The 23,523-nt window shown below is 43.4% G+C and overlaps 2 protein-coding genes across 4 annotated transcripts in view; one reads left to right on the forward strand and one right to left on the reverse strand.

The window, feature by feature from the left end:
- Positions 1 to 278: 278 nt before the first annotated feature.
- Positions 279 to 20,822, forward strand: rapgef3 (Rap guanine nucleotide exchange factor (GEF) 3). 3 transcript variants are annotated; one of them, XM_076740912.1, is made up of 28 exons: positions 279 to 350; positions 2,732 to 2,817; positions 7,312 to 7,356; positions 10,764 to 10,870; positions 10,965 to 11,086; positions 11,691 to 11,868; positions 11,999 to 12,083; positions 12,493 to 12,553; positions 13,020 to 13,096; positions 13,211 to 13,357; positions 13,443 to 13,549; positions 14,224 to 14,312; positions 14,943 to 15,028; positions 15,735 to 15,878; positions 15,986 to 16,065; positions 16,161 to 16,191; positions 16,331 to 16,406; positions 16,601 to 16,738; positions 16,950 to 17,047; positions 17,255 to 17,380; positions 18,052 to 18,233; positions 18,736 to 18,826; positions 18,943 to 18,993; positions 19,172 to 19,259; positions 19,362 to 19,426; positions 19,524 to 19,578; positions 19,708 to 19,779; positions 19,911 to 20,822. In XM_076740912.1, exons 2-28 carry the CDS (start codon positions 2,755 to 2,757, stop codon positions 20,027 to 20,029), a joined length of 2,583 nt encoding a protein of 860 aa, XP_076597027.1. In that variant the 5' UTR covers positions 279 to 350; positions 2,732 to 2,754; the 3' UTR covers positions 20,030 to 20,822. The 3 variants fall into 3 exon arrangements, with proteins under 3 accessions (XP_076597027.1, XP_076597025.1, XP_076597026.1); XM_076740910.1 differs by lacking the exon at positions 279 to 350 and adding an exon at positions 1,908 to 2,060; XM_076740911.1 differs by lacking the exons at positions 279 to 350; positions 2,732 to 2,817 and adding an exon at positions 3,568 to 4,039.
- Positions 20,823 to 20,913: 91 nt separating this feature from the next.
- The window catches only part of itga5 (integrin, alpha 5 (fibronectin receptor, alpha polypeptide)), a 33,989-nt gene continuing 31,379 nt past the window's right edge, over positions 20,914 to 23,523 (reverse strand). Inside the window, exon 30 of the mRNA XM_076740909.1 lies at positions 20,914 to 23,506. Within this exon, the coding sequence (XP_076597024.1) occupies positions 23,423 to 23,506 (84 nt within the window). The 3' untranslated portion in view covers positions 20,914 to 23,422. The remainder of the gene's footprint in view (positions 23,507 to 23,523) is intronic.

Here is a 23,523-nt window from a genome sequence, read left to right on the forward strand (position 1 = left end):
GACATGAAAGCAAATTAAACTGAACACTGTGTAGTGACTTATATCCTGATCCTTTCTTCACACACGGTCTCTCTCTCTCTCTCTCTCTCTCTCTCTCTCTCTCTCTCTCTCACACACACACACACACACACACACACACACACAAACTGCAGTGTCTCAGTACTGTACACAGCCCATGCCCTGGGGCGTTCTCTTCATGACCAGTTAGAAAGATATAGGAAGCTGTCTCCTGCAACACTCCCAACAACTCACATGAACTGCTGTGACTGAGAAATCATCCTCGGATTTATGAACAGAGGCTGAGCACGAAAAGCAGAAAACACCAAAGAGCCTGTAAGAGAGTGCTAGAGGTGAGTTACTGATCACTTATCAAATTATATAACAGACTGATAGGTTCATTGGTGTATGATAGCGTGTATTATTATATTTCTTCAAATGGAAAGTTGACTTTATCCTTCATGTGGTATGTTGTGCAAATGTGAGATTGTCTGACAGATTATCATTACATGTCTGACGAGATTGTCTGAGCTTTTGATATGCACACAATCTTACATTGCAAACAGGCAATTTATTCTAAATAATATGTTGAAGTCACAGTATTTGCTGCGTCTTAGTGTCTAAAACCAAATTCAATGGTATGGTGAGAATGTGAGCATCGCCATCTGACTGCGCAGCAGGAGGTAAATGTGTTCGAACAAAGATGACAAACTGCAGGTTTAGAAAGAATAATTGTCACCGTCTGTTTTCATGCCGCCTGTCTGCTTCACTTTCTGCTTCAGTCCCTGTTTGACCATGGGGTCAAAGCCATAAAAAATATCCCTCTCCCTGTCACTGCTAACTGGCCAGGAGAGAGGACGGAAAATGTGTGTGTGTGTGTGTGTGTGTGTGTGTGTGTGTGTGTGTGTGTGTGTGTGTGTGTGTGTGTGTGTGTGTGCGTACGTGTGTGTGTGCCACCAGACAGGCACAACAAAGACGGATGGCAAAGTGCACATTCCATGGGCGTAGATGTGTTGCAGGAAATCCCACTCCCATTCCCAGAGGATCTAAATAGAAACACTCTCACACACACGTAAATATAGAAAGAGGGAGAAACACAGACACAGACATAATTAAACAAGTGCAGAAACATCCATCACTGAAACTTACACTGAAATTGTTTTTTGACTCTCTCATTTAATGCTTGCTGTGTAAAAAAGGCAATCAGATGAGAGATTATTTCCTAAATCTCTCAAACTGATGATTTCATATATTCTTATTCTTTAGGTGTCAGTTCTACTGAGGCTCATCCTCGATACAGATTGCAAAGCATCTGTGTTCTCAATAGAGGGCAGCATTTATTTTCAAAATTCCAGACGGGCACGTGAAGTCGAAGGCTTATGCGCCATAACGTCACCTGGAACCTGAGTCGAGGAAGAGCTCCAGGTGTCAGCAGCCTAGATTTAATCTTACCTGTGAGCTGCGTTTTTTCGATGCTCACAACTGAGCTCTGAACCTAAAACAATGCAGCCGTGTTAATTAGCTTTCATTTCAATCCCAGGCCACAAAGCCTTTACAGTCTTTGGGTTTTCTAGGTTTTTTGTGCAGAAATCAATCCTGCGATTATCCCCATTCTGCGCAGAATGGGGATAAGGTTTGCTCCTTGAAATTCGCTGTAGCCTTTATGTTTTGGTATCAAACTACCATAAATCCCTCGAAACAGTCACCTTTGTGCCACTTTGTGCATCACTGAGACAATCACAACAGTCACTCTGTCAGATATTATCAACAGTCTGTGGCAATGTGCTCTTCCTTATCAGCCAAACTATCGCGCTTACTCTCCCTCAGGAGGTCATAAGAAGCAAAACTGGATTCCTTCATTGTGAACATTCTTAATTTGGCATCCTGGAGTCCCCGAGAGGCATTTAGAAGAGACAGAGAGTCACACAAGTTTGCCAGGAGACAGGAAGTTTATCACTTCAAACAGTATTTCTATTTGCTTTGATTGTTCGCTACTTTTAATACTGACTTTTTGGATAGCTGTGACTGGAGGATCCTCATGACTCCATGGTCGTGTAAACAGGGTAAGAAGTTATTGTTTTTCTCAGAGACTGTATTAGATATTGCTCACGGAAGCTTCAAAGTACAGGGAGTGTAATGGAACTTCTGTTATGCATCTTAAATGATGGGGGGTGATTGAAAGCGAGCTGAGTTCTTCCTGTAGGCTCTGTGATCCACCATTCACTCACCACACGCACTAATGGAGTGGGGCTTCAAGAAAGAAGCAGTAATGTGTAAAACAGAGGTAACACACATGGAGCAACAGGTGCTGGACTTTTAATAATATTGCCCTTGAAGAGGCAGTTCCAATACCCTGCCCTCCTCCATGGTTCCAGCTGGAGGAACAAACAAACCAAAGCATGGGAAGCAGGGAGGAAGTCATGTTCCTCCCTGTGTGTGTCTGGTAGAAAGCCATGGAGAACTGACTCGGGCATTGAGGTCAGCACAGGAAGGGCAGCCCTGCTCTGGAACAATAGCTGCGATTTAAACAAGCATTATGTAACGTGTCCAGTCTGCAGGACACAGTTGACCATGATCCAGTTATAACTGGAGGTGTACAGGAAATCAAGTTAAATAGAGGGTCCCTGTGTCCTTGGTTGCCAGTCTGCAGGTTCACATGACAGTGCATTTCCATTTTAGTTTCTTGTCTCTCATAGAAATTGATTTTTACCCCATTTCTCCATGTTTCACACAGATACTGTTCAAGCCATCCCCACCATGGAGAACTTAGTCAAATCCATCTGTTCTCCACCAAGACGTTGTACACCAGAGATGGGGGAAGTAAGTCATCTGTTTATATATTACAACACAACCAAAGTCAGTGAAGTCATGTAACATTCAGCTGCACATTACACCTGTTGGTACCATGTCTACAGCGCTGTGGGTTTGAATGAAATGTTTGTGTTTAGACCTGAACAAAACTACTGGTTAGACACATCAAGTGCTGTTCTTCAACCTTACCTGCCCTTGAAACAGTTTATCTGAAAGTCCATGCGTCTACAGGCCCGTTAAGTCAAACAGCTGGACAACCTGATAAGTGTGTGGGCAGAGTTCTGCAGCTCATGTGTGCTGCTCTGAACTACTGCACCGAACAAACGAGTATGGCACATTATGCCTCCTTTAATGACCTTAACCATATTTATTGCAGCTGTCAGGTGAACACCTCAACAGGTAGTCTGTAGAAGTGTTTGTGTTTTTTGACGAGGGATGATTCATGACAGGGATGAACCACAGTTTGAGCCCCTCTGAGGGTGCAGATCAATAACACAGTGCTGTGTAATGAGATGATGAGGAGGAGAGTTGGCTTTTTCATTCTGTGTCTGTTAAGCGATTTTGTTCAACACCTTCTAAATACAAGTCCAGGTTTTACTATCCTTAACCACTTTCACTGCGCCATCAGTGAGATCTGCCTGAGGCTGAAGCCATTGACACATTTTCTGTTCACTGATATGCTGTAATGGACAAAATGTGCAGTGCGGCCTCATGCACACTGTGTGCATCGATGTCAAAGTAAATAAATCAAAAGCCGTTAATTGCGCAGCAAAAATGCCGGGGGAGGCCGTCTGTCTGATGACTCCGCGTGGTTCCTTGCCAAAGAGCGCACACACGCAAACTCAGCAGTGCGCCTGTGCTGCGAGGGATGGCTGAATATTACGCACTCCGTCCGTACTGAGACGCACGCGTCCAGCGAGGCAGCACGTCTGCGTTTAGATGCAGGGACTATATACACATTCCTGGCCGGATTCCGGGGCACGAAATGCGGACTCCTGAACAGACAGTGTGCCTGACTTGCGTCGTCGCTGTGCAGTAACGAGCGGGTGACTGGACGAGCTGCTGCGCCGTGAATAATGCCTGGAGGTCCGTGTGCAGATCTTCTGACTGGGAAAGTTGTTTGTTGGTTGTTTTGATCTGAGACAAGATGCATCTGTTTCGGAGTCAAAATTATCAAGTGTTCCCGGACCGCTACTCAGTGGAAACACCGACCATACGAGGCATCAGCTGGGTATGCTGCTTTCATGTTTCCTCCAGAGAAAGAACTGCGGAGTGTTTAGGAGACTGGTGTACTGTAGGGGGGGGCACACAAATATTATCAGGCGAAGAGATGAGAGTGATGATAGTAAACCGTTATTTTGATCAAAAGTACTCAGATATTAGTAATAGTACTTGTAAAAGTGGCAATATCACAGTGTAAAAGTAACTGTTACAAGTCCTACATATTCATATGTATAAACACAACACTGGGTTAGAATTAGTGATGCATTCGTGTGTAAGCAGGTGGCTGGTAAAGGTGAGGCTAATTTCAATTTCTTTATATGCTGCCTGGTATCCTAATCCATGATAACATATCATAATTCATTAGCTGTTTTATATTTTGTATTAATAATCTTAATGCAATGAAATGAGTAACTAATGTTGTCATGTAAATATAGCCTAGTTGAGCATAAGTATAATACTGGCTTCCAAAATGTAGTATAAAGTAGCATAAAATGGAAGCACTCAATTAAAGTGAATTATCTCTAAATTGTATATAACTACAGGGACACTTGGAGCTCTCTGTAAATGTCTTGAAGCTGAAAGCTTCTGAAAAGCTTGTATAATCATAATTTGTTGTGCAAATTGACCTCCGGTGAATGTCTGACACACAGTGGCTTAATTGCCCTAAAAGCCCTAGTTTTTGTTGGAGTGACACCTCCTCCAGCCTACGAGCAAATTGCTTCTAATGCATTTCGTGGTGAAACTCAGCAAAAAGTCTTGAGTTGTAGGTGAGGAGGAGGTGCAGGAGCACAGTTTGTCAGAGCGCAGGTGATATGTGTTTATGTAACAACTGCACTCAGTTAACTTCGCCTCCTATCAGCTCCACTATGACACAGTTCAGGTCCCCCAAAACAGCAGTTAAGAGATATTTCAAGACCGCTGCCACTGGACTGCAGCACGTTTGTCATTGTTTTAGCAGCTTGGGTGTGGGGACACAAGAAGGTAACACAGCACAAGTTTTTTAAATCAAGGTTATAAATAGTGCATTGTTCATTGTTCACCTTCACCACTTCACCCCTGCACAGTTTACAGAGGAGTTTGTGGAAGAATGCAAAGGGGAGGTTTTTTGTTTCCAGATCAGAGGAAGACGCAGAGCAGCGGAGAGGCTCTTAGCTTCTAAATTTACTTGACTTTAAAGCATCACCAGGTCAAAGACAACTGTAAATCTGTGCAGACCGCTTTGTGAACTTCCTGCTGTTACCAGCCGAATATCAACGTCATATGTCACATTAAGCATCTTGGAAGGATGAACTGTGATGCTTACCTTAGCACCTTAGCACGCTCTGAAAAGTTATTTTATTCTCATCCTTCCTCATAATTTCCCAATTCGGATCAATAAAGTAATGTCCAAGTCTAAGTCTAAGTTTTAGCTAAACTTGATGTGACAGCACCAAGTGAGTTTGTGTTTACTCAGGTTATCATACACATGATGAATTGCACAGGAACACTTTCACAGAGACGCCCTTGTCAGGCCAATAACGAGATTTACACCAAAGTGTAAAGTTCAAGTTGATAGCATGGAATTAATACGTTGACTTGACGTTATACATGTCTAAACCTTCTCTTTGGGAACAGTTTTTGCAGTGCAATCAGCCTCAATCACAAGATTCATTTTGTAGCTGCGTGTCTGTGGCTGAAATTAGTCAGAGCTGCAGAGTTGCAGAGTTGCAGAGATAAATGTCCCCCTGAATGGTATCCAGTATCTCTGCTCATTGAGGGGTGATATCAACAATTTAACCGGCACTGAGGCATTTGCTAATTCCTTCTCTGGGAGCATGCAGGCAGATACCTCTAACAGGGTCAAACCTGAGCCCATTTTGCTGTCATCATTAGAAGATGTCGAGGCATCGTCTCACTGTCCTTGCTGCATACCAGTGCTCAGACGGCGAGAAAAAAAGAGCAAGATGCCTCACATTCAGAAAGGTTCCTAATTGTGTCTGCCAGTCTGCAAACTGGACGGATGGTTTTTCCACATTATGTATATACTCAAAGGGCACATGAGTCATTTTGGTTGGATCAAACTATACTAAACATCTGGTTTTATGGAGTCATTTTAAGGTAGAAATACTTCACAACCGAAATCACATTGAGACATCTTTTTTTATGAGGAAGTTAAAACAACTGGCAGTTTGCCATTCAGGCTGTGATCATGTGCCGTAGCTGACTGCACAGCAGAGCAGACAAAACATGCCACAAAGTCTGCCATCAGACGGGCTGGAGACACTTAACAGATGTCGTATCTCAGTGATGCGAAGAGTTGATCACAGCCTCCTGATCAATACAAACAGCTCCTGTATGTGTGGATGAAAGACAAGCCATGTGATTACTTTGCTTTTTTTTTTTCACTAGCTGTTTAAGTAATGCATCAACACAACACAAAGAAAGACACTCATGTGTTATGCACAGCTTCCCATGTGCCATTTAGTAAATATTTTGTCCTTGCAACACGAGCAACCCAATGCTCAGACAAAGTGAAACATGGAGTAAACAGGTCCCTTCATTTTGTGAGGGTTCAGACAAAAGCTACCACATCTGAAGAGAAATATTTGATCTTAATAATTGCCCTGAAAAGAGGGCTTTCGTACATCTCTGAATTAAATCCACTGCAAGTAATTGCCTTGGGAATACAGACAAGACAACGGTAGCTACAAGGGGATCATAAAAGCATCAAAACAAGCCAGAAAGAGGAAATACAACTTAGGCCAAAGTACAGACATGGGAATGTTGAATATTTGTACATGGCAGCAAGTTTAAGTCACGGCTGCTCTGACACAGTAGATACAGTACACATAATCTTTACAAGGTTTTCAAAGCCTTTTCATATGAAACAGTCCAGTTAAAAGCACCCTTTTCACTTAACAAAGCGTGTGGCAGCGCGCTGTACTTTCCTTTGCTCATGTCTATGCACTCGTTCCTCCCACTTCATTTCACACGCTTTTCACCCACCCACATCACGTTGGAGACAATGGTAACACAGCACAGGTTGAGATAATGTGTTTGTGTTGACCTTCATCCCATTGAAAAGAAAATAATTATTCTTTCTATTTGGACAGTCCAGCTCAGTTATAGCATGTGTTTTTTTTTTTGTTTTTTTTTGGTGCGACCGCAGCGAGATTAGCATCGTCGACCAGTCCAGCTAGTTCCTGTGGAATGCCGTTCCAAAGCGAGTCATCTGCTGTACTTCAGAGGCTTTAAATATGCAGAAAGCAGTGGTAACGTCTTTCTTTCTGTTTGTCTTAGACTCCGCTGCCAGAGGCCCTGGATTCAAAGGACACTATGAAGCAGGTGCGTATGCCAGAGATGGCGAGCTATGCTTTGGTACATCACCTCTCCAAAGTCAAAAGTAATCCAACAGTCTCACTGGTCTCTCTATCTGTCACTCTAATTAGCTGACCAGAATATTTGGCACTGGTTGGCATGGCCCTTGATCATCTTTAAAGCCTCACCAGCCTGGTGAAAGTTTCTCTCCTGGTGGCTTTAAGCCACGCTGACCTCTGCTATCATCCAGAGTTGCAGCGCTTGCATCCTCTCAAACTGCTGAACTTGTTCTTTTGTTGTTATAATATCCTGCATTACTACTCAAGCGAGTCTTAAAAAACACATTCCTAACGGGGCATGCAGTCACAAGGAGTCTAAAGGGCACTCCAGGACTCACAGTTAATTGACCCTCCCCACCCTGCCGGAGCCCTGCCTCACCCACCCCAGGCCCCTCACGCTGCTTTATCTCAGCCTCTTGAACAGCATGCCAAGGACAGAGCCTTTAAAACACTGATAACGGGCTCTGACATGGAAGGTGAATCCAGTTTGGCTTCAGTGGTCTCTCCCACAGAACACCGAGAGAGAGAAAGTGCATCTTTGAACCCCAAAAGAATCGATGCTTGTGTATTTTGTTTTGTGCTGGAGACAGAGAGGATGGAGTGTCTGCAGGAGGCAGGTTTTGCTAACCTCTTGGAGCTTTGTGCAGTTGCTTAGCAAGTGTTGACTCCAGACTCTGGAAGTCACTGCATTCTGATAATTGATGCACAAGACAGATTGTTTTTAATAACCTGTGTTTGACCGGGCTCCAAGTTTTATATGCTCAAGATGCAGGTTTCCTCTTTAGACATGAACACACTGAAGCAGAGCTCACCGTACTTGATCACAAGCTTAATAACTACGGTCATTGTTCACATTAAAAAATCCATTTTTCATTTGTTCAGCAGAAGTTTGACATGTTGATGACCAAATGATCTCATCAAAGGCCTGGAAAAAACACATTTTAGCCATATCCGTCATGTGTTGCAGGATGGAAATGTTGCTCTCAGAAGTGTGGTCTTGTATTTTTCTCACGCAGAGAGAGGGGAAAAGTCAGGTATCTGCAGTCCACAGAGTTGCATTAATCTCCTTGTCAACTCACACAGTATTCATCTGTAGCTGCTTCTCACACAACACAGCCCACCAAGGTCACCGGGAGAGTAAGGAGCAGAGAAATGTCTCGCCTACAGGGGAGACACACAGTGCATAACTGCTCTCATCATTATTCCACCCCACAAGACAAAAGCAGGAAACCAGATCACATTCGGCACACTTCAGGAGCTTATGACTCACACTTTAAGCCAGGACTAGACTGAAGTTAAAGAAAGTACTACAGAGAGCAGACGATGTGACCGTGTTGTGATGAAGACAACCTTCTTCAAAGCAAACTGCTGTGTGTTAGTAAGCAAGCATGTGCTGCTGAAGACTGCACAGCTGTTCTGTAGGGAGCCCTGCAGAAAAGTAGGTGCAGTGATATAGGATCATAGGTGGAGATTATATAAGCTTGACAGTTTAAGTCTAAATCAATATGAAGTCAATTATTATGCTTTGCATCTGCAGTCTTAAGGCACTTTTTGAATATAGACTCTTGATTATAAAATGGCCTCATCAGCACAATGGACCCGGGTCATAAAACAGGTTATGACTGCTGTCAAAACTGTACAGATGGGCCATACGTCGGCGTTGGTCGCTGCGCACCAGCTGAGTGTGTATTGTACTTTGAAAAGGTGTTTGCTTTGTAACTTGACTCAGGTGGAAAAATTACCTGCAGGTTGTAATTCCTAGATAACACGATAAGGTGGCCTACATGCAGACAATAAAGACCACAAGCAACCAGCACTGGATTGAACCACAGAAAGCGCAAATGTTTCAGTTTCCTGCATGTTAACATGACGGTCAGGTTTAGCAGCGAGGGCTCAGCCCGCTCAGTGAAATATGGCTTTTGATATTGTTTTCATATGGCCTGGGTTAGGTAATGGAAAACTGCTTGTCAAGAAAATGCGTTTTGGAGCTGACATGCCTGAGAATGTGACCACAGGAGTCCCAGGGGAAAGTGGGCCCCTGGGAATACTGGTGACCTCTGGACAACATAACTCCAGCGGGGCACCGCAGACGCCTTGGGGCACATTTACTGCGGTGATGTCTGGGAACAGGCCAATGTGGGGATGATAGGTTGGAGTGTGTACTGCACTGTGTTACCCACAGTAGTCTGTTATAGTTGCACATTATAATTAGCAGGCCTGTGTGAAGTTAGATGGAACAAACATGTGTCATAGCTCCCAGTCCAGGTGAAAGAACAGTGGGCGTTGGCGTCATCGTTGCGTGGGGGTCAGTAGATCAAAGTTCAGCAGGGGTTTTTACATCCTGAATGAACTGCAGAAGACTAGAGGAGGAAAGAGGGGGCAGGTAGTTTCTGACACCGGCTTCCTCACAGTGCACCATTTAAGGAGGAAAATAAAAACATAGGAAATGGTCATTGGTGGTTACGTGTGCATCTCAAGACCACCACCTCGGGCAAACAGCAGTGCCGTGAGGAAAGTCCAAGGAAAAAACAGGCAACCGTCTGAGTCACACGTGGAGTCACAAGACTGGGCGCAGGAGATGTGAGAGGGGGAGTCGAACAGGGAGGAGCAAAATAAAAATGTCTACTTTTGTCAATCATTAAGATGGGAAATGTTTTTGGGTGGTCGTTTGATACAGTTTTGAAATAGAAGCACTGTAAAGCGAGAAAAGGCCTGAAACAGGGCAGTCGCATTACAGCCACAAACAAAGCACATTGGTGTTTCACAAGCCTCGCTTCTGCATCAGTGGGTGACAGGTTTTGCACCCCTGTCTACACTCTTTTGAGGTTTTAGACCAGACCCGGGTGAGTTGCATGTATGTGTGTGGGGGCGGGAAAAAAATTGAGGTTCAAAGGAAATACAGTGGGGGTAGACAGAAAGTGAAAGTTTGTTGTTACTCGTGCTGGCCAGAGAGTGAGCTGCAGAGGCTGGGAACTCAGCGAGGTGTGGGAGAGTTTACCGTAGACATTTTTAACACATTCTCGCCTCCCCTCAACCCACACACACACCACATTTCACTCCAGAGCCCACAGAAATCTCCACTCAAGCTGTTGACGTTTGTGCCATCACACATAATCTCCACGCTGAGGGGAAATAAACTTGTCTCCCTCTCTTTCACACACACTTCGCTAACTTCTGTCTGCTGCCAGCACATAGCTCGGCTGTTTCAGTAAACAAGACCGCCTGTGATACACATCCTCCTCTTTTATGTACACAGCCCTCTCTCACTCTTTCCCAGCCTGCTTGATCCCAACATAAACGGTAACATGACTCACATTTTCATCCATGAAGGAAAGATGCTAATAGTTTAACTGCTCGGTCTTCTTTTTCTTAAAGTTTCTTTCAGATCGTGTCGTAAAGGCGGCGAGGTCCGTGCACAGTGTTATGATCGAGAGGAACCCCGGCCTGATCCGAGATCGGAAGTATCACCTCAAGACATACAGGTACCCACGCTGGGGGTGTCATTTCTGCCATGTTAAAAATGTGACAATCATCTGGAAATTGCATGCAAATTCACATGCTGGATTTCTCTCGCAGACAATGCTGCTCTGGTAAGGAGCTGGTTGATTGGCTGATGAAACAAAATGAATGCCTGCAATCAAGAAGCCAGGCGGTTGGAATGTGGCAGGTCCTGGTGGATGAAGGAATCCTTGTTCATGGTAAGAACTGAAGAGCTCGAATGTGACAGTTTTACTTACCAACCTTTGGACGCATCAACATAATATTTGTTATGTGTTAGGCAAGGTCACGGCGTGGCGTTAACTGAAGAAGAATGTGGAATAATTCCACAAGAAATCCTGTCATATTCTGGTATTTTTTAAGATATTCTGATAATAATGTCTCAGGCTGCACTTGAGAATTTCCCAGAAGTGCCTAAGTAGCCTGGAATCTGGTGACTGAGCCTGCCAGGGCGCGTGTTTTACAGTTTGTTCTCACTCCGCCAAGTGTTCACTAGCTGCTTATGATCTTTGGTTGGGGCGCTGTCTTCCACTCCAATCAGGGGATAAATACTTCATCATCAAATGAAGAGGATCACTCAGAATAGATTTGCACTTATTTCCATGTATCTTGTCATTGTGGTTTTTTAAAGTTACTGCATGACATCTGAATTCTCCTTAAGGTCAACGTTTACTCCTTTATTTCCTTTTTCTAAAAAACAAACCTGTGATATCTTGTTTTGATGTAATCACCACATCTCTAAAGGTCTGCACTCTTTGTGGTCTCATTATTATTTTCCCTCCTCTGTGTCCTGCCTCAATCAAGTGAAACATGAGCTGAACTTCCATGACAAGGACACCCAGTTTTACCGCTTCCAGGACTCCGAGTGTGGCCTGAACCACATGTCAAATGAGAAGGAATCGGAGGACGAGCTGCAGGAGGGTCTGTCGCTGCTGTCTCAGCTGGGTCCCGATGCTCTGCTCACTATGATTCTACGCAAGTGGTCAGTATGTGGAGCCTTTGCATGAATACTATGCATGAAATCCTGTTGTATATCTTATCAAACCTGCATCTTTAAACAAAGTTATATAAGTGCATCTGTTATTAATCACATCCAACGTCCCTGTGTTTAGCCCCAGTCAGAGGAGTGCTGAGGACCTGGAGGTCATCTACGAGGAGCTGCTTCATGTCAAGGCTGCAGCTCATCTCTCCACGTCTGTCAGTCACCATTACTGCCTGCTCTTTTAATGATAGCGGTTATACTGTTTTATAGAATGTTTTTAAGTTTCAAAAGTGAGACATTCAAGTAATTCAAGCAGCTCAGAGGCTTTGCTTTGATGGTGATAGTTCACTTTAATATAATGTGATAAAAGAGCTCCATTTGTCTGCAAGGTTAGTATTCTTGCATAAAAATAAAACTCTTAAAAGGCATTGTTTGCTAAATAAAGAACATTTTTCCAGACAACAGTTGCTCCATAATTTTTCTACCATTTTTATTCACTTTTGATATTAGTAATTCATCAAGCAAACTACTCTGACCAAAGAACCATTAGTTTAACAATCAAGCCATGAAAATGTGAGTTGTCAATACATTTCAGTCTGGTTTCCTGCCCTGTTGTGCCTGTAGGTGCGTAAGGAGCTGGCGGCGGTGCTGGTCTTTGAATCACATGCCAAGGCCGGAACAGTCTGTGAGTGTGACAGCTTTGCTGACGTTTGAGCCTGGGTGGTGGAGAGCGCTGCTGCACACACTCGCTTTCAATGTGTAGTTGAACCAGACTGCAGTGCGCCGATGTGCACAAATTCCCTCTCCTCACATCCTCTTCTGCACATTTCACATGTATCATCTCTATCAAACGATGCATAACATTTTATTTACGTATTTTACTTGCTTAAATGGTACAGTGTGCCCCTCAAGCACAAATATCACCATTTGATGCTCATGTCATGACTGATTCATTGTTTCAGTGGAGGCAAGCAGGTCACCACATGTATCACTCTCACTCTGCCTATGTGGTCTTGAATATGAAAGCCATACATACATAAGAAAGCCCATTGCATCAACACAAAATACATACATGACCTTCATGTAATTATGACAGTTATTCACACAGATATGTGTAAATGACCAGTGTTGGTGCTTTTTTTGTGATGTAGTGTTCAGTCAGGGGGATAAAGGCACTTCTTGGTACATCATCTGGAAAGGCTCTGTCAATGTGATCACACATGGGAAGGTAAATCCATTTACTGGTTGCAAAAATAATAAGAAATCTCACAGTTGTCACACCTTGTTGCCTTGAAATTGGATGCCAGTATAATGTAATACTGAAAGTACTTTATGCTTACAGGGCCTGGTAACTACACTCCATGAGGGCGAGGACTTCGGGCAGCTGGCTTTGCTGAACGATGCACCTCGTGCTGCCACCATCATCTTGAGAGAAGACAACTGCCATTTCCTCCGTGTTGATAAGCAGGACTTTATACGCATCCTCAAGGTATTTCACTGTGTGCGCCACAAATTCAGATCCACAAATATAATGAGTATCCATTTGACCGGGTCGTCTGTTTTTTGTCCTTTAGGATGTTGAGGCTAATACAGTGCGTCTGGAGGAGCATGGGAAAACTGTGCTGGTGCTGGAGAAGAGCACCGACTGGGACGAGCAGGGGGGAGCAGGAAACAACAGCAAGTGAGAAACTCTGACCCACACACCTCTGAGACAAAACAGCAGCCACAAGCAGAGTCATAACCACAAAGACATGTTACCCAAGTGTTTGCATGCTGTATCTCAAATTGAGTTATAAAAGTTACCATGTAGATGTAGTTTGTGCTGGAAGGCAAGGCATTTTATAGTTTAACAATAAACATATGATCTGTCATTGACCCAACACCGCCATCCAATCCTGATTTGTTACAGGTGTTGTAAACACCAGAACAAGAGTCTGCAGGACGAACAATGCAATGATTACGTCAAATGCTTTTTTCTCAACATCAACTTACACACAAAACAATAATAAAGTAAATGTAATAAGATGGTTTTCATAATTTACTTCTGAATTTATTGGTTTATTTAACAGGTACAGTGAGTGCAAGTCACCTGTAGTTTGTGTTTAGAGCTAATTAGCAAATGTTAACTTGCTAACACATTAAATTGAGATATGTTAGGTCGAAGCATCACTGTGTCTAAGAACAGTCTCAGGGAGCCACTAGCTTTTCTGTGGATTCTGTCTTATTCATCTGTAGTGAGCACACAAATGAGGAAGCAGAATGCATGCATGTAGTGCAATACAAAGGATTTCCTTTAAATCTTCAGAAAAAAAAATCTGATCTTTTTCTTCCTCTCTTCTGTCGTGCTCTGTGCAGGTACACAGTTATGTCAGGAACACCTGAGAAAATCCTGGAACATCTGCTGGAAACTGTAAAGCTGGACTCAAATGGAAATGACGCCATAGGTGGGAGGCTGCAGGCATCTTCTTGCCTATTTCTGTTAAGACTGAGTAAATGGCTGGACTCCAAATGCAGGGCACAGATTCAGATGGTTTGAATAAAGAAAAGGATTTAGTGAGATGATCCTTGCAGATCCAGGAAGGAGTGGGCAGGCAGGTGAGGTGAGTCAGCAGGATTTCAGGTGGTGGACTGCACCTGGGCAGACCCGGTAGGCGGATACAGAAGGAGAGCAAAGCTTAGGTACTCAGAAAAAGGTAAAAACTGGAGCAGAGAACAAGGCACTAAGAAAGCTACATGACCAAGATATGTTACCAGGCTAGAGAGTACAGCAATCTGCCAAAGACTGGTGAGGAGAACCGGCTATTTATCCTGTAGCTGGTGATTTGTGGATTGGCTCCAGCTGAGATGGCTGATTGACACAAGGATCAGGTGTAGGTGAGCCATGATTGAGGAGGACAAGAATAGACACAAGGAGAGGACTCACGTGACACAAAGGGACAGGGGAAAAATACAGGGAAACAAAGGAGGAGACATGCGTCTTAACAATTTACTGTTTAACTGAGTGACTCAAGATGATGAGACTCAGTGAGCTCGTTAGTTAACGGTGTGTTGCTGTGACATTTGTCTTCCTGCAGATCCCTGTGTGAGCGACTTTTTGCTGACCCACAAAGTCTTCATGCCCTCCAGCCAGCTCTGTCCGGCACTACAGCACCAATATCCTGTGATGGTCAATAATAAAAATACACAGTGATGATAGCAGTAAACAGCAGTGGAGTAACAGCATCCTGAGTGTTTATAAAGAGACTTCCCACACAGCACTGTAAAAGGAAATGGCAGAGTGTAGTTTGAAGGCGTTAATATTCAATCGAATTCATAAAATTTTAGCTACCTGAAGCATATTTTACATGATGCTTTAGGTAGCTACTGTTAGCAGGATAGCTAGCAAGCTGATAATTATATTACATGGATTTAGGTTGCTCAGCAGATTGTGGGAATAGTTCCTGACCAAGCTGAGTATGTTACGAATGTACAGCAGGGAAAAGCATCACGCAGAGCCTGAATATTTTCACATGTAACTTGACAGATTAAGGGTTAGTTTTGGCCAAAACAGAGTTAGTGGTTGTTGGAACGGTGAAAAGACTAACCAAGACAGTTTAGATGAGTTTCATTCAGTCAAGTTTCAATGAAATGTGTTTTCATGAGGTAAAATTGTTGTTTTTTCAAATGGAGTCTGGTGGCTCTCAGGATAGCGATATAATGGTTTCTGGTTCAGGGTGAAGTGTGGCCGCGTGCCCATTTGGTCACATTTTTGGCAACATCTAGTGGCCGTGAATGTTGTGTATTGAAACTTTAATAGCCATAAGTAAATTATATTCTCCTGACACAAGGTTAAGGTTGTGTCCCTTAACCACTGCTGCACATACCAGGCAGAGCTCTCGGAGGGTTCAGATCAGGAGAAGGCTTCCTACGTTCTCACAGCTAAGCAGAAGGTAGTGAAGCTGATTGGCCAGTGGGTGGCGCTGTATGGCCTCCTGCTGAAAGAGGACCCCATTGCTTTGGACTTTCTCGAGGTGAGATTGCAGGCTCGATTTAATCACTTGCTCATTTCATGGGTATTGTGATGGAATTAAGATAATTTTACTTATGTGGAATAATTATTCCCCTGTTGCTGAAACAGAGGTTGAAGAAGGAGGTTTCAGGTGATTTTCGTCTCTCCAGCATACTGAGAGAATTTCGCGAAAGGAGAAGAACAAAAATGTAAATTGTCTATATTATCTTACAATATCTCCTATTGCTCAGACTTCTCAAGTCAGGAATATTGCACTGTTTTTCATCTTTCAATGTCGTTACAGATTGGAGAATGGGTATCAGTCACTGAGCAGGGTAAGCATGTTCACAGCATCTGGGTGCAGAATATTAACATCAGAGATACGTTTCAGTGAGCAAACAGTTTGAATGTCATGCTGCTGTCATTTGTCAGTTTAATGTCACTGACTTGCTGAGTCACTCTGATGCTCAACAGAACCAGCAATTTGATTGGTTTTCAAACTGCGAGGAGCCAGTGGGGAGGTTACAACCAATCAGAGCACAAGATAAAGGTGTGTATAGGCACTAAAGCAAATAAAATGACAAAATGACTACAATGTGTTACAGCATAGATGAGTTTACATTGGCTCATGTTTCTGTGGGTGTTTTCTGTGAGTAACACATATCACCGCACATCATCACTCACGTCATTCATGATCAAATCAGCATATCCTGACATTTTGGCTTCTGTCCCTTCTCTGCACAGTGCTGTATGAGATCTACAGGCCAGACAACAAGCCTCTCACTCTGATGCTCCCGGTCAACTCATCTGTACAGGATGTGATGTCAGCGATCGTCAAACCTGGCAGAGATCACATCCTGGTCAAAATGAACTCCACGGGAGGTGGGACTCCGGTGTTGATGACACACCTCATGCATAGATATTTCATTTAAAGCAGCAGTTTCTATAGAATTGCAAGAATAAATCATTCACAGCTGCATATTAATGCAATTTTTAATCTAGCCTTACACATCTTAGACCGTCTACCGTCCTTTGTCAGTTCATTATGAACTTAAACCTGAACTTTAGTTTCTGACTCATTAAACGCACACAGAACGAGCTCAGTTAAAGCTGGATGCCACTGCAGTCTACACGGCCCTGGGACTCAACGAGAGACTGTTCATCTGTATAAGCAGCCAAGTGGAACAACTGGTGAGGAATGGTGTGCCCTCCATACCATTACTTTTTGGAGATAAAAGAGGAAATGTCTTCACTTCAGATGTATTTTCATTATCAGTATTTATTACGGTGCATGCCGCTGAGTTTGGTTGTTTGGTTCAAAGCCCAGAAAGCCATCAAAGGCACATCCCAGCACAATTTCCTATCTGCTCATTTTCTTTCTCGGCCTCTTTCTCCTAGATGCCTCTGAAGGAGCAGCAGGGTCCTGAGCGAGGAACGGCAGACATCCTTGAACAGATGGGCTCTAAAGACATCGCCACTGAACTCACCAATTATGACTGGGAACTGTTCACTGCCATGCATGAGGTAACAGTAGAGATGGCAGTTTTTATCTGACCACAGCAGCATATAAAACTGATTGACACAGAACAAAGAGGAAACTGCTTATCTACACTTCAAATGCCTCAGCATGGCGAAGCTCCAGTACTCTATCTTGCAAGGAGAGCCAGAGCTGAAACTGGCATTCAGTCTTTCCTCATTTCAACAACGGACTGGTATCTCTTTGATAAAAATGTTCGAGTCACACCTTGGCACTCTTACAGCCATCTGTTACATCACTTCCTGCATGCATCACATGTTTTTGAAACAAATCACCTTCATTAAAAGGTCCAGTGTGGAGGATTTAAGGGGATTTATGGGCAGAAATGTAATATAATATTTACAGTTATGTTGGCATTACCCATTATGACCTGAAAATAAGAATGAGCTCTTTATATCTACAGAGAGAGCAGGTCCTCTTCCATAGTCTGCCACGTTGCACCTCCACAGTAGAATGGAAGCTGCACAGCCATCACAGGGGAAGCTTAGACGAGGGGTCTTCAGTTGGTTGCAATCTGCAACTTCACTGCTAGATGCCACTGAATCCTACACACTGGTCCTTCAAGGCCCTTGATAAAACTGGCCTCTCTTTGAATCTCTTTGTCACAGTGTGTGCAGTTAATGGCAGTGGTTGTGACTCAGTGTTCTTGTCTCTTCAGGTGGAGCTCATCTACTACATATTCGGCCGTCACAAATTCCCAGGCGCCATCACAGCAAACCTGGAGCGGTTTGTGCGTCGCTTCAATGAGGTGCAGCACTGGGTGGTGACCGAGCTGTGCCTCTGTGAAGACCTGGTGAAACGAGCCATTCTGCTCAAGAAGTTCATAAAGATTGCTGCAGTGTGAGAACCTTACCATGTTTGTTTGGCAGTGTAGGACAGTCAGTCCTCTGCTGTGGTCCAGACTGAAATATGTCTCAACACGAATTGGATGAATTGCCATGAAATTTGGTACAGACATTCACTTTGGTGATCCTCTGACGTTTCATCATACTGCCACCATCTGGTCAAAGTTTTAATTTGTCCAACACTTTAGTTTATGAAGGAATACTTTGAAATTAATGACGTTCCCATCAGCCTCAGCTGCACTTTAGTAGCAAATATTATCATGCTAACATGCTAAACTGTACACTGTGACCATGTTTACCATGTGATAATGATAGCATTTAGCTCAGAGCATTGGCAGCCAAGGCATAGCCCCACAGAGCTGCTAGCATGGCTGTAAACCCATAGTCTAGTTTCCATATAATGTCTTTAAAACCTGAAAATGAAAAATCCCTTCAAGAACAGCACTTTGTCAGTCTGAAACCTAACTGTCTATAATCGTGTGGCCTCCCTGTGACAGATTAAAGGAGCAGAAGAATCTCAATTCATTCTTCGCTGTGATGTTCGGTTTGAGCAACAGTGCAGTGCACAGGCTTTACAAGACCTGGGAGGTGAGAAACCCCTGAATGCAACACTCATGGTGAATTTTGATGTTGTGTCACTGTTTACTGAACAGTAACTCCGGTAATGACTCATGCAACAATTTGTTTGGTCTTGTCTATTACAGAGAATCCCCAGCAAGACAAAACGAATCTACTGTGCTTATGAGAGGCTGATGGTAAGCTGCAATGAGTGCTTTAATTTCAGTACATTTTAGAAATGATGATAAAGATCTGAACGTGCAGTTCTCTCTATTGTCATCCTGCTTCTTAACATTCAACGGCAGCTTACAGCATCTCCTGTTAATTTTAATTTAAGTGTTTAATGGTGCCCTGTTTATTTTCTGCTCCTGTTAGGATCCATCACGTAACCACAGGGCCTACAGACTGGCTGTGGCCAAACTCAGTCCTCCCTACATCCCCTTCATGCCCCTGCTGCTCAAAGGTAACAGACACCAGCAGTGCCGCCTGTGCAGAATTAGATGTGAACATTGTGTAAATTGATTCACTAATCACTGACATGTTTTCTCTTCCTGTCTATGCCCAGACATGACATTCATCAACGAGGGAAATCCAAACTATGTAGACAAACTGGTCAACTTTGAGAAACTGGTAAGACACAAACACATTGCCTGGTCGTTCTCTAAACGAACGCTGTCCTCAGTCTGAGACTGACTTAAAATCTTTCCTTTTCCTCCCATTCTCACAGCGCATGATTGCCAAGACGGTGAAAATTGTACGAGGATGCAGAAGCCAGCCTTATGGTGAGCGATCCAGTCGAGTTTGTCAGCCTAGCAGACTCTCAGCACTGGCAAGGGTGCAGAATTGGATTTTGCTCTGAATGACGCACACAGGGTATATCGGGTAGGTAAACTTCTATTTTTCTCCTGCAGTGCCGTCGTCTCCACAGAGGGGCCTGGCAGATCGGATGTTTCTGGAAGTGCCTGCTACCCGCATATCTACATGTAAGCTGCATCTAACATGATTAACTGCTGTATCTCGTTGTAATTCCTGCAAGCTCAAGAGCTGAAAAGGAGGATTTGCTAATACAAACACTTTGACATAGCTGAGTAAAAAACTTCTTCTTCCCCTCCAGACTCAGACCACGCCCTCCCTCTGAGGAGTCCCAGCAACATCCGACACTACATTCAGAACCTGAAGGTGATCGACAACCAGCGCAAACTCACACAGCTGTCAAGAACAATAGAATGTTAGGACACCAACCTGCAACCGTGCATAGACTGTAAAAACTGTAGCACACATCTGAAGCAGACAATGGATTGTAGCTGGATGAACAAAACCTCCACACTCGCCTACATAAGATGGACCTCTGGAGGTGACGGAGTATATTCAGTTTTACTCAAAGAGCTTGGACCTTCATGGATAAGTTTTCTGCACCGAGAGTGAAAATGTGCTGCGTGCACAGTAATGACCTCCACTGCAGAACCAGAGCATCTGTGTGCCCATGAGACTTGTGGGACACTTTCTATCAAAAAGCCTTACAGCACACCAGTGTGTACATTTTTGTGTATGTGCCACCGTGCAAACTGATCTCCTCTCACACAGTTACAACATGTACAGCTGAGTAAAGTCTGCCCGTCTTTGATGTCAGAATTCATATATGTGACATTTTGTATCCTGCTGTCTATGGAAGAATCACTCCAGTGGTTCCACAAATACACACACTGTGGATATCTGCCATATCGAATCACTTTAGGTCAGTTTATGTGCACTAGGATTTTCACATTAAAACTAATATATTGTATCAGATCTTCTGTTGGCAACAAGGCCACAAACTGACATGCACATAATTTCATATGTTTTTCTTTTTTTAAATAAATTATTTTCTCAGTTATGTGTATTGAATGAAAGCACAAGAATTTGTAAAAAGGGAAATATTTTATTTAAAGTACAAACCATAACAGGTAAAAATTGACCTCCAAAGATCCCCCCCGCCCCACCCCGTCCTTCCCCTTGACAAAAATGTTCTCCCCAATATGGGGTGAGAAAAATTCACAACACATCAGTCATCCTTTGAATTCAAAAATACTCTCCTTCTCATAAATATGTACAACTTCTTTTTGGAAGTTCTGGAGAGTGAAAATGGGCAAGACATGTAAAAAAAACAAAAAACAAAAAACTACAGAAAGAAAAGGAAAAACCCAGTGCCTTCTCCTGATGTAACCATGGAGGAAGTAGTAAAATGATCCCCTGTCATTATAAATAATGAGCTGACATGTTCAGTGAAGAATTTTCATTCAATGTTTTAAGTTTTAAATCAATTACCAACTTGGGATTTTGTGGACCATTTGACAAATAATAAATCTGGATCGAATAAGAGGGTGCCTATGAAAAGAGTGTGATGAGGCAAACAAATGGAAAACATGTGGTTAGTATGTTGGTGTTTGGACAGGTGCAACGGCAGAGCTCATAAATTATCAAACTATGTCAACATACCCAAGTTCAACTCAGATACGTTCTGGTGTTTGCGTGTCGGTGTCAGTCCGTGGTGTAAAACTCAGTAAAATCAGAAAAGTGGTCCAGCAATGAAGTGGTGAATACATCGAAGTGGAAAAATAAAAGTTTCACACTCGGTGAGAAAGCAAGCGAAAAGTCAGAACCGTAGGAAGTTCTGCTTCATCACAACTCAGTCACAAATAGAACATAAAAGAAAGCACTGTAATATTAAAAAGAGTGAATATAAATATTGCACTTCCAAACAACATTTAGTTCCCAGTGCCTAGTTGTTTTCCCTTTGTTCGAGGTACAAGACATCCTGCTGGACGCCAACATCTGGACGGCAGCCTTACTCATTATTTTTATATCCACTGAGGTTTTAAGTATTTTAATTGCTGCCATGCAGTTAAACAACTCACCCTGAATACTTACTGTATTCATGATATCACATGAACAGCAATGCAGAATGGCTTGACCTCAATGATCTCAAGCTACAGAGGTGATTGGGAGAAACAGGACTAAGCAGTGGGAAAGGTAATTCATACACAGAACAAACACTCATAAATATACCATTCATACAAATGCATGTATGCATGAAGTCACACATATATACATGCAAGCACACACAGCCCTAACTCTAACCCACAGACATGAAGTATTTACATTTAAGGCACATAAAATCTATGTACATTACGAATAAAAGAAACCAACACAAGGCATTTTAATGTTCAGTCCCTGTAGCCTTTTGGTAGTGGGATGACTTCAGCCACTTCTCTGTCTAAACGTGGGCAGCTTTTACTCAAAAGACAATCAAAAATACAGTATCTCACAGTAACGCGCACTGCAAGCTGAAAATGAGTGATGATCCTGCCTGCTCTCACACTAAAACTCGCTGTCAAGGCTACAACATTGCTGATTGTCCTGTCTTTGGTTCAAGACATCGTTACGCCGTTAACTCTGTGGTGTCACGTAAGCATCATCCGCCTGCACGGTTTCTCCCTGCTGCGTGAGCCCGACCTAAAGCGAGCAGGAGTAAAGACAGCAAAGCGCTCTTGAGGAGAACGCCGCTTTTTGCGACCGAAGCACCACACTGCTTCAAGCATAATGTGAGGTTTCACAGGTCTGTGGTGGTTCCAGTCCCATCCCAGTCGACTACACAACAATGACAATGCCAGCGTTGGTAACTCTGAGCGTGAACAAACAGGATTTAAACAAAGTGATCAGTAGGAGTCAAAATCAGAACTCAAAGGAAGGTCAGTCAGTCAGTCTTTAGGTGTCTTTGGAATTATATCAGTAGATTTTCCTTTGAGTGCAAATACAACTCAACCCAGCGCTGTCCACCAACCTGAGGCAGAGAGAGATCATTTTCATGAACAGTTGAGAAACATCCATCCATGCGTTTTCTACACCCGCTTGACCTGTTCAGGGCTGCGGGGGGCTGGGTTAGCCTATCCCAGCATGCATTAGGCAAGAATCAGGGGAGCACCTCAGACAGGGCAGGGCTTAAATTATGTAAAACTTCCAAATTTTGTGACAAAAGCGAGTCTATCAAATAGATTGCGCCTTTGCTCAGGTTAATGTTTTCATCTGAAACCTGTTTACCATCTTCTGTAAGTAAAACCATGTGTTCAGGAGATACCAGAAGAATACTTTCAGCTGTCTGTAGGCAGCATAACTCACAGCTCCTGCCTGCCACACGCTACATGTGGCCATATCCTGTCAGAGGCAATGAACACATCAGAAATCATTAGCACCAAAATAAGGCAGTTAAAGGGGTAAAGCAGAACTCTCCACAAAAGGAAACCCAACAGGCATCTCACTGCATCTGCAGCTGACGGTAGCCTGCACCTCTTTTGCAGTCACTTTTTTGTCGTTCAGTCTCATCTTAGAGAAAAAAACAAAGTTCTATTTGGTAATAATCCCAACCTGCCAACAAACAAGACATAAATTAACAAAGAAAGAAAAAGAAAACATTCATTTGGCTTGGAGATCTTTGGATTTTTGTCTTCATCTAGTGCAGCACAGTGGAGTTCCAGTGGTCTCTCTTTCTCTTAACTCTTCAACTGATGTCTGATCCACTCTACATGTTCCATCCTTCTCCGTTGCAATCATATGGCCAGGTACTGTGGTTCTGGTGGCTCTGGTTGTCGCCTAGGCCTCAGAGGCAGCCTGCGGTTTGAGCTGTGCTTTCTCCATGGCGGTGCCGTAAGGTAGAGATCGCTTGAAGAAGCCGAACTACAAAGAAGATTTTA

Source organism: Chaetodon auriga, chromosome 10, assembly GCF_051107435.1.
Source record: "Chaetodon auriga isolate fChaAug3 chromosome 10, fChaAug3.hap1, whole genome shotgun sequence".
Classification (NCBI taxonomy): Eukaryota; Metazoa; Chordata; class Actinopteri; order Chaetodontiformes; family Chaetodontidae; genus Chaetodon; species Chaetodon auriga.